An 11346-nucleotide genomic window follows, 5' to 3' on the forward strand; every position below is an offset into this window, starting at 1 on the left:
TTTTCTTTTCTTTTCTTTTCTTTTCTTTTCTTTTCTTTTCTTTGTGACAGAGTTTTGCTCTTGTTGCCCAGGCTGGAGTGCAATGGCATGATCTCGGCTCACTACAACCTCTGCTTCCCAAATTCAAGCAACTCTCCTGCCTCAGACTCCTGAGTAGAGGGAATTATAGGCATGCACCACCACGCACCACCAGTGTACTTTTAGTATTTTTAGTAGACACTGGGTTTCACCATGTTGGCCAGGTCGGTCTCCAACTCCTGACCTCGTGAACCACACGTCTCAGCCTCCCACAGTGCTGGGGTTACAAGCATGAACCACCGTGCCCAGGCTTAGCCTTTATTTAAAAATATACTTTCTTTCTTTCTTTTGAGAAGGAGTTTTGGTCTTGTCGCCCAGGCTGGAGTGCAGTGGCCTTATCTCTGCTCACTGCAAGCTCCGCCTCCCAGGTTCACGCCATTCTCCTGCCTCAGCCTCCCAAGTAGCTAGGACTATAGGCGCCTGCCACCATGCCTGGCTAATTTTTTGTGTTTTTAGTAGAGACGGGGTTTCACCATGTTAGCTACGATGGTCACAAACTCCTGACCTCAGGTGATCCACCCGACTTGGCCTCCCAAAGTGCTGGGATTACAGGCGTGAGCCACCGCGCCCGGCCATATTTTTAAATATACTTTCTTAGCCCATGGCTCTTCTGAAATGTCAGTTGCATTACATTAAAATACTTGATGTGCCGCCCAGGCTGGAGCTTGTTGACTATTTGCTTTCTTCCATTAGGTCTTAGATCTCAAATTACAGCAGTAAGTTTCAAATTGCATTATCTCCATCTCTTAGAATCTTTCTCCACAATCTCTCCTTTCTAGGAAGAGAATCTCCCCTAACACCCTAGTTTAAGTCCACAAGTATGAACCAGAGAAGCTTATGTCCCACAGATCTCCCTGCAATTTAAACATCAGTGATTTCAATGTGAATAATGTGAAATTGTGAACAGTTTATTATTTAATATACCTGGAGGTGTCTTGGATGATACTCATTGTTCTAATGAGGAGCAAAAGCTTCTAATGCCTTTGGTAAGAGGGAATTGGTTTTTAATAGTATAAGAAGCAGCTGGAAGCCAGTGTGTGATATGGCGATGGATGAACTGGGATGAATGGGAGATTGGATATGTGACTCGGGATCATCCTCTGAGGAGAATCTATCCCGGTTTAATTCATTTGATCCAGGCAATTACCAGTAAATCTCACATACCGTTTCCTTCTGTGTCTTAGAGACCCAGACAACACTGTGGAGAATAACAAGACCTTACTAAAAATGTCTCACTTAGGTTGTTTAGAGACTAACCTCAATTTCTGGAATATTATTTTTCTGATCCATGTTTGCTCTTTGGTTTTAATTTAGTTTTACTATCCTGGGAAGACTGATCTTTATATATCTTTTGTTATATATTTGATCAATGTGGGGAGTTTTTATTTGGTTTGGTTTTAGAACAGAAGCAAGAAAAGCAGGCAGCAAGGGACAAAAAGGACTCAATTTTATTACAGTAAAACATGTAACTCGGTGCTAACACTACCCTAAATCACCATAGTCTACCAGTTTAGGAATATGAAGAGAAGAGGTACACTAGATTTAAAGCATAGTAATCTCTATGTTCATAATGTCCCTTTCTCAGTTGGCTACTACTCTTATAATCAGAAACAGGGTACTCTTTTTTGAGGCTGCCTCCAGCAGAATAAGAATATAAATCAGGAGTTCTCCTTAATATGCTGTGTGAAGATACAGGCTTGACATCATCCCATTCCCTGATAATGCCGAGGGGAGCAGAGAATGTGCATTTCTTTGACCCTGAGTTCTGACAAAACTTGGCCTGGTACCTTTGAGACTTTGATGGGGATAGTGGTGGAATATGCCAAGGGAGGTTAGAGGGGTGGATAGGTGACAGCTGTCATTTCAAAGCTGCAAGCACTTTTCTATTTTGTAAGAAATGGAGACTTCCATTTGTCTCTGAAGTAAGCATTCTTTTGTTCAAGAAAGGCCACCAACAGGGCCACTTAATAGTGTGACCATAAGCCGTAGATTACCAAAGTAGATGACTGAAACTGAAAAAGCTAAAATGTTATTGAAGAAAAGGCAGAGTTGGAGATTCATCTATTCAACACATATTTATTGAGCATCTACCATGTGCCAGGCACTATTCAAGGTGCTAGACATGGCAGTGAAGAAAACAAACCCCTTGTCCTAATGGATCTTACGCCCTCGTTGGGAGTAAAAGATAAATAAATAATACATAAAATAAATAAGCAAAAATACAGGATAACAGATATTGATAACTGGTGTGGAGAAGAATAAAGCAAAGAAAAGGATTAGAGATCCAGGATGAAAGTGATCCTGGTGCCTTAAAACAAACAAAAGAGCAGGCATTATGCCTATGAACTGTGGTCAACCATAGAAGATGGAGCTATTTTCATGCAAGACTTCTTAAAATAGGGGCCTCAGGGTTCTAGGTGGAAAAGTTGGGAGAAAGGGTCCTTCTCCTCACTTTTGCCTAAGATCTAGCACTTCTACAGTTCTTTGAAGACATGGATTACATTTTGGGGCCCCCGTCCATGGTATCTTCACAAATACTAGTATAGTCTCCATTTGTGTCTGGGCAATGGAAACAGAATGCACCCTTGTAGTGGTTGCTAAACTGTAACTGATAGTGCCTTGCTGACCCTTGAGAATGTGTTATAAATAACTTTTGACACTATTTGGGGGGCCTCTGAGAGAGATGGACTTACTATAACTAGATGTATTAGTAAGAGTGAGACCTACAAAGTTTTGTAGAATTACGTAGGATAGATAGCACAGGCTTCCTCAAGATATGACAGGCAAGGAAGGGCCTGAAAGTTTGCATAAGTCAGCTATGAGGGACATTAAATTCCTAAAAATACCTTTAATGAAAGGGAAGTTTATGGCACACATACCATAGTCCCTAGCCTACCATAAATATTTGGACATGATTTCCTTCAAATTGGACTGATACTCTGGGAGAGGCAATTGATCAAACAAAATTGCCCCCATTGAACTAGAAATTGCTTTTTTGGGTGGTGCAGCACTATCAGTGCCTGACTTGGGGCCAAACCAGGCTCTGAGCTGTTGCAAAAATGGCAACTTTCTAGGGGCAAAATAATTTATGGAGAAGATGGAAGGTGCTTGAGGCCATGCACCAGGGATCATTGGTGGCTCTGGAGTTCCAAATGCTTCTGTGTCCATGGCCAGTAACCTAGAGACTTGGGTTGGAACTGGTGACATCACAGTGACACTGAATGCATGTTTGAATATGCACCGAGAGGGGGAAAAGCCTCTGCAAGTGTTGATCTAAGAGAAGCTGCTGCAGGGGGCAGTGCAGAAAGGGGAGATGGGATGACACTGGCAAAACAGGTTTAATTGGAATGGAGGGTTATTGTCAGTGGAGATTCATATTGCATGAGAAGTTGGAATGTCCCCTGGAATTCTTGCTCTGAGTAAAGTTAATATGGAAGAGGAATAAGGGGTTAGGGGTAGCCTTAAAGACTCCTAAAAACAGTTTGAGGTCACAGAGCAAGCAACTGGAAGTGTAGTTCAGACCTTACATGAGGTGTGGGTAGGTAGCTCACCACATGACCATGTCTATGACGCTAAATAATCTTGAGGTTGTGGACAGTTGGATCACCTCTCCAGTCAGAGGCTCATACAGGCCTAGGGTCTTTGCAAACCACCATGTCCATTTTGCTGTGCGAACGTCGGGAAGATGAACAAAGCAGATTGGCTGTAATGCCAGGTAAACCACTCTCTGGTGCTGAGAAAAACTAGTTTATGTGACAGGCAAAACCCACAACAATGCGAATATTCTCAGCCTCTCCATCTTTTCTATGCTCTGAGAAGACCTCTGTAATTGATAGCTGGAGTTCTCAGTACTGATGCAGATTGGAGGAATAAAGGACAGAATCAAAAGAGCTAAAATAAGCTCGGCCTGATTTACGTGAGAAGGACAAGAAGCTGCTGCTTGGAGAAGAGAAAAAGAATACATCCAAGAAGTGAGGAGAGCCAGGAGTGAGAAAGCAAGGGTCAGGCTTGAGAGAAAGTTCGAGGGTGTTTGGGGAGAAAGGAGAGAGACCAGCAGCAACAGCTGTGCCATAATGTGTGGAACAAATAGAGAAGGAAGGAAGTTGAGTTTCAGATGTTTTGCTATGCACTAAGAATGTAAACACCTTTAGAGTTTGCCCAGAGACTGTAATAAAAATCTAAATTGCTTTTTAATGCTTCTGGCGATTGAATATTTCTTTTGAATGTGATATCACGCTGCCATGGGCCACAAAGCAGCTCAGCTTCATAAAAGTTATACTTGGGGGATATTGTCTGGGATTTGGGGCCTAAGGTACAGCAGTCAACTGTACCTTGTTTTAGATCATTGCTCTAGAACTGAGTCTAGCCAACATTATCGGATTTATAGTGCAAAAAATACACCAGCTATATAAAGTATAAACTAGAGATACACTAGATACTAGACAGAGGTAAATGGCAGAGCCTCTTCTGAATCCCAATTTTAGTGAGAATATGATGTTTGAAACTAGGTGTACCTGATGGAAACCTGTATGTAGGCAGCATGAGGGTCTCTCCCCACCACAGATTGATGACAGTGGGATGAAGGAAGAGAACAGCTAAGGTGATTCCCTGAGGATAATAGAAAAGCAGGAAGCAGAAGCTGTGTAGGAGTTATATTCTCTTATTATGTGGCAGTTCCTCTGAATATTCTAGTAGGATAGCTGTGGTACACATCTGGCCCCCTTTTGCTTAGAAATGGACCCATGCAGCTAACTATAGGGCACAGGGATCCAGAGGGCCCAGGCCTGTAACCCAGCTAGCTGACTGAGGCTCTGCCTCTGTTCTCCTTATTTTCCTGAGGCTAGACCTTTCTACCTTGTCTCATTTTCACACAGAGTTCCTGAAATGATCTGGTTTTCTATCAGACGCACCAATGTCTCCTTCCTATATTTTCTTTTTCTTTTCTTTTCTTTTATCTTTCTTTTTTTTTCTTTTTTCTTTTCTTTTCTTTTTTTTTTGAGACGAAGTCTCGCTCTGTCACTCAGGCTGGAGTGCAGTGGTGCGATCTTGGCTCACTGCAACCTCTGCCTCCCAGGTTTGAGCAATTCTCCTGCCTCAGCCTCTGGAGTAGCTGGGATTACAGGTGCCCACCACCATGCCCAGCTAATTTTCGTGTTTTTAGTAGAGACAGGTTTCACCATGTTGACCAGGCTGGTCTCAAACTACTGATCTCAAGTGATCTACCCACCTCAGCCTCCCACAATGCTGGGATTACAAGCATGAGCCACTGCATCCAGTCACCTTCCTATATTTTCAAATCCTGCTACTAGTCCACTCCTCCAGTTCCCACCTACCCTTGGCTCTCAAATGTTTGACCTGGAACTTGACTGGACCAGCCACACTGCTTGATCTCTGCATATGTTTCCCACGGTCTTTTGTGCTTCTCCAATAATTTCCCCTCCCTCTGGGCTCAGATCCCTTGTACTCTCAGTGGACTTCATAGCCAGCACCTCTGGACAGCATGATGTAATCTTATGCTGAAAGCCTTGACATAAATGGTATCCTCAACAATAGTGGCAAAAGGCCTTATATGATGACATACCACAGCTCCTCCCGTATGGGGGCTATGCTTAATGTAAGCTTATGGGATTTCAAAGATGAGAGGTCCCCCACTGGGACAGAGTCACTCTTTGTAGGTAGAAGGCAGGGATATGCCTGAGCTGGCAAGATGAAATCTTCCATGTGAAGTGCTTGTCAAGAGATGTAAAGTAACAGACCCAGACAGAAAGCCTGAAAGCCATGACAGTCTTTTCTGGCTACAGCAGAGCTCTCCTGGGAAGGATGAAAGCAGGGGTGCACCCATAAGCCCTGAGAACATGCTTGCTGTAGTATAATCAGAAACTAATGCTGTGTAAGCTCAGTTGTTTTCATGTGTCCTGTCTCTACTTCTAGTTTTCCTATAGTTGTTAATAAAGTATCTTTGTAAATACCAGCCCACTTCAGCTGTGCCTATGGAAACCAAGGAAAAATATTTCTGTCCTCTCCTGAGCCAGAGTTTCAGGAGTAACTAAGGTGTCATTACCACTTATTGGGTATATAGCAGAGGTAGGAGTCCTAACCAAGATGAGAGTGCTAGAAATCTGTAGAATGAAGGAAGAAATGAGCAAGTAAATAGAATTGAATCATTAGTTTCAGAAAATACAACACCGTGTTTTTAAAATTTGTTCATGTATTTGTTTTGGGAAATCAAATTTCTAATGGCTGCATGATACTTTATATATGAGCAATTTTGCCTGAGTTTATTTAAACATTCTGCCCATTTAGGATAGTCCCCACTTGTTTCTATTTTAATAGCAGTAAGATTGGTATAGGCCAAACAGTCCTCTAGTGTCACAAAAGTTTCCCTGGGCCAGTCTCACTCTTCATCACCAACCAAATAATCAGGGAAACCCAAAGGTAACACATTTGCTGTAACTGAACCACCAGTCTACAAACACCTTTCCCTAGTTCTTCTCTATCTTGAAGTGACATGGTTTGTTTCTCTTCCCCAGATTTATTCTTGTGAACTTCATTTTTGGTTTCTGATCACTTGGCTTCCCTAATTTCCTAGGGTCATTATTAATGTGCTCTCCCCAGGTGCTGTTTCCTTCTCAATCTGGAATCATCTACACATATTAAAGACAATGTTTTTCTTCCTCCGCCCTTCCTTCTCCACACCTTAAATAGGGAAAGGGGTTGTCACAAAGGTTGTGGATACTCAGTGTATGTCTGAACTTGGGCACTGAAAGAGAGAGCGGGAATTACTCTAACACACAGTCATCCCATCCATCCCCTCCATGCAACCGTCAACAGTTTACCTTTTCACCTGTGAGATGATGCAGAGTGTTATTCGGAATTAGAAATAATATTATAGACTATCCAGTTCAATTCCCTAACAGATGAGGAAAATGATGTGGCCAAGGTCTCTGAATGAATAAGAGGCAGAAACGAAACTGAATTCGGGTCTCCTAATACCCACTACATTTGGCTTGGAGAGTTCCGGATGAGAGCATGGGACTTGGTGGTTTTTGTTATTCATTCAATAACTATATTAAGCGTCTACATACTAGGTGCCAGGCACTATTTTAGGAGCTGGGGATTCCGTGATGGAGGATGCAGGGGAGACAAAAATCTCTGCCCTTATGGAGCTTTCATTGTCAAAACTTAAGTACTTGGCCTCCCCATCCAGGACAAACTCCCAGGGACCTGGGTAGGAGCGGTAGGGTCTCATAAAGGAGGGAGTCCCATCCTTTCCCAGCTCCGGTGATTTCTATAGCGAGAGGGCTGATTTACTGCAGAAACCTCCGTAGTGCCCTCCTCCTCCTGCCTCTGCACCGCCAGGCCTGGTGGGGCCGGCTCCAGAGCGCCACCGTGCCCCAGCTCAACTCTGGGATGATTAGCATCAGCCTCTCTACCCTCTCCGCTTTCCTGCGCACCGCTGGAGGACAGGGAGGCAGGTCTCGACTTTAGCGCCATCCTCTGAGAAAGGAATGCGGGCTGGAAAAATCCTTCCAGGGCAGTCGCGCTGGGTCTCAAACCCCGGCTAGGGGAGGGACGATCTCTCCCGGACTTGTAGGTTTATGCAGCAAACGGCTCTCTCATGCTTCCCCATTAAACATTGCAACCACACACTCTTTCCAGCCTCGGCCGAAGCCACTGCAGCGTCCCCTCTCCTCCCCCAACCTCGCTAGTCCAGACTCCACAGCCCCACTGCAGCTTCCAGCCATCCTCCCTTTTTCTTCTCCACTTCCTGGTTACCATGGAGACACACGTCATTTACGTGCCGTGCGTCGCCTTGGAAACAGAGGAGCATCCGCGGCGCCGCCGGGAGACCCGCCCCAGCTGCTGCTGCCACACTCGCGGGCGCTGCCCGTTAATGGCCTGGGGGAGTCCCGAGCGCTACGCGCCGCTGGCCTCAGCCTGGACCTGGACCCCTCCGCGAGCGCGTCTGTGACCCACGGAACCGGCAGGCGCTCTCTGCTTGTGGCGCCCAGAGGGCGGCGCTGACACGGGAGCAATCCGGGAGGTGAGGCAGAGCAGGGCACTTTCGTCCCGGGGCGAGCCCAAGAGACGCCAGCTCTGGGACCCTCTCCGGGTTCTCGTCCCGCCGCCTCTTCTCGGCCTCCCGCGACCCTGCCCGCGCCCTCTGCCCAGGACTCGTCTCCCACGTCCGCTCCCAGCCAGTCTCGGGAGCCTCCGCTTCCCTCCGCTCCTCCCCACCCCTCCCGGGACCTCTCCCCCTCCACCCCCTCCCCCGCCCCGAAGGCCGGGCTGGACGCGACCCAGAGCCGCCGCCACCCGCTTCTGCCACTCAATGGAGGACGGTCTGCTGGAGATCATGACCAAGGACGGCGGCGACATGCCGGCGCCCCTGGAGGTGTCCACCGTGCCGGCCGTGGGGGACGTGATCTCCGGGGAGTACAACGGCGGCATGAAGGAACTGATGGAGCACCTGAAAGCCCAGCTGCAAGCCCTGTTTGAGGACGTGAGGGCCATGAGGGGGGCCCTGGACGAGCAGGCCTCGCACATCCAGGTGCTCTCGGACGACGTGTGCGCCAACCAGCGAGCCATCGTCTCCATGTGCCAGATTATGACCACTGCGCCCCGCCAGGGCGGCTTGGGCGTGGTCAGCGGCAAGGGGAGCTTCCCGAGCGACCCCCAAGAGCCGGAGACTCCTTCACCTGGAATTGGGGACAGCGGCTTACTGGGTCGCGATCCCGAGGACGAGGAGGACGAGGAAGAAGAGAAGGAGATGCCCAGCCCCGCCACACCCACCAATCACTGTGAGCGCCCCCAAAGTCCCTGTGCTGGTCTCCTTGCGGGGGACGGGCCACCTATGGAGCCCCTCGACATGCCCGACATTACCCTGCTGCAACTGGAGGGCGAGGCCTCCCTGTGAGGGGACTCCGTGGGGCACTACCTTCTCGGGCTGTCTTTGGGTTTCCGAGTGCATGACGCGAGGGGACTGAACGGCGCGGTGCGGCATGCTTCCCTTGGACAGCTGCTCTTGTGGGTCAGGCAGAGAGAGAGACTCCCTCGAGGAAGGATTTGTAGGGTGAAGGACTTTGGGAGCATCAAGAATTCTTTCTGCCCAACTAAGCGAATTATAGCAAACTGCGGAAAGGTGAGGCTCCGGCAGAGGAAGCGCCCATCTCTAGACTCCCATTCAACCCTATCCTGTCCTTTCCCCCTCCCCAGGCAACAGGAGAACCCCTGAAATGTGTAAATAAAATTCTGCTTTTTCTATTCTGAAAAAGGACTTATCTAGGACCATGGCAAATAATCTCTAACAATTTACCTAGAAATTAAGGAATTGGGGGTATTCTGTTCTGGCAACAGGAAATTTACCCTTCTGCTGAAATCCAAGATATTCAGTGCTCTGCAGAAGCCTCTCCCCCTCACAGATCTCTGCGGTTGCTGATTGGTAAAGGAAGCTTGAGGAGGGAACTGCAGCCCTAGGAATCTGGGTGAATGGGGTTCCAAGGGCCCCTGGGCTGGGAGGAGCTGGCTATGAATGTGCATGAAGACATAATAGCTCAACCTCTAGGATTCTGCATGCAGAGCGGATCCTGCCTTGTCACTGACTTCATCTGGGATTGCTTTTCCACTCACTGGGGCTTAGAGAACAAAGAGCCCAGTTCACAGGCAGAGACTCGGGGGTGCTCAGCAGCAGCCCAGATTTAGGGGACATTTGAGGGACTCTTGGGGCCGCAGTCAAAAACTGTCTCTCCTGGCTACACCTGCTTAACTTCAGTTCCTTTTTCTGTCAATATGCCCCTGCCCGCTGCCTTTCGGTGTTGCCTTCATAATGTCTTGTGTGTGTTATGTGTGTCTACTTGTGTAGTAGTGTGTGAGCCCTCAGGGGCAGGGCTTGTGGCTCTGATGTTAGGCTCAGGGGGCTTCAGACCCTTCTATGAGCTCCAAGCTATCATGGCGCTTTTCCCTCCCTCTTCTCCCAACCAGGGCATGGAGCATGTGGCTGTCCTGAGGTTCTCTTACTGATGTGCCGCCCTCCCACCTCCTCAAGTGGTGACTTTGTGTGCCCTCCCCCTCCTTTGTGTATTCCTTCTCAATACTTTCCTTGGTGTTAACCTTAATAAAAAGGCGTCATCTCCCCTCCTTGCTGACTGGTACTAGAGGGATATCAGGGCTGGGCTTAGTGGGAATTGCAGGGACCATACCTTCCCTCCTCTCTCCTTGCCTCCAGTTCAAGGAGTTGACTGTTCCTGTCCTGGTTGGGACAGGCATTGCCAGCTCCGCCTGCTTTCCCTTCTGTCCTGGACCTTGACCTCAAGCTGCCCTGGGGAAGGAGGTGGTAAGTGTTGAGATTCCCTTGCTAACATGAGTTTTTAGTAGCCAGAACTCCAAATGTTCAGGAGACTTCTTTTTCAGTGAAGCATCTGGCCCCTGGGAGATGATTTCCAAATCTGCGTCCTGGAATGGCAGATACTGCACCTGTTCCGTGGAGAGGAAGTGGGGTGGGGGTATTGTTCTGGAGGGATTACCTGGGATCTCTGGAAATAGAGTGACACATCACAAAGGGAAACCACAATAACTGCCTCAGGCCTCTAGTGGAGAACCCGGGGAAGGTGTTCCCCAGAGGGCTTGACTGACAGCTCTAGTCTACTCCCTTGGGCAATGGAGACCCTGAACAAAATTTGAGAGCAGAATGAGCTAGGGTGCCGTGTGTGTGTGTGTGTGTGTGTGTGTGTGTGTGTGTGTGTGTGTGTTCTTGCTGCTGGTAGCTGCAGAGTGGTGGAAAGAGACAGCACTAAAGACACAGATCTGGACTTAAATCTCAGTTCCAACACTGAATTGAGTGCTCAAGGCTTAGTTTCTGGATATGTAAAATGGGAACAAAAAGTTGTTAGGGAGAAAAATATACAGGACTCCTAAGAAGTCTTCTGCAAATGTTAGTTTCCTTATAGTTTTATTGGAGTAGGAGGGTGGTGGTGACTGGCTCCTCTGGGAAAACAAAGCTACCCAGGGAAGGCTCTAGAAACTTTCTTTTTATATAATCTTTTCCTATCTAAAGAATCCTTGAGGCTGGGCGCAGTGGCTCACAACTGTAATCCCAGCGCTTTGGGAGGCCAAGGCGGGTGGATCACCTGTGGTCAGGAGTTTGAGACCAGCCTGACCAACATGGAGAAGCCACGTCTCTATTAAAAATACAAAATTAGTCAGGTGTGGTGGCACATGCCTGTAATCCCAGCTACTCGGGAGGCTAAGGCAGGAGGGTCATTTGAACCG

At 47.7% G+C, this 11346-nt stretch overlaps 1 protein-coding gene across 1 annotated transcript; it reads left to right on the top strand.

Moving 5' to 3' along the window:
* Positions 1–7876: 7876 nt before the first annotated feature.
* Positions 7877–10215, top strand: CCDC184 (coiled-coil domain containing 184). Its single transcript, XM_023231217.1, has one exon. The coding sequence runs from the start codon at positions 8411–8413 to the stop codon at positions 8993–8995; it is 585 nt and encodes a 194-aa protein (XP_023086985.1). The 5' UTR covers positions 7877–8410; the 3' UTR covers positions 8996–10215.
* The last annotated feature ends 1131 nt before the right edge of the window (positions 10216–11346 follow it).

This window comes from Piliocolobus tephrosceles, chromosome 10 (assembly GCF_002776525.5).
Source record: "Piliocolobus tephrosceles isolate RC106 chromosome 10, ASM277652v3, whole genome shotgun sequence".
NCBI classification, from domain to species: domain Eukaryota; kingdom Metazoa; phylum Chordata; class Mammalia; order Primates; family Cercopithecidae; genus Piliocolobus; species Piliocolobus tephrosceles.

What these genes read in the sequence shown, in the direction of transcription:
- CCDC184 (XM_023231217.1), top strand. Translation starts at nt 8,411, where the DNA reads ATGGAGGACGGTCTGCTGGAGATCATGACCAAGGACGGCGGCGACATG.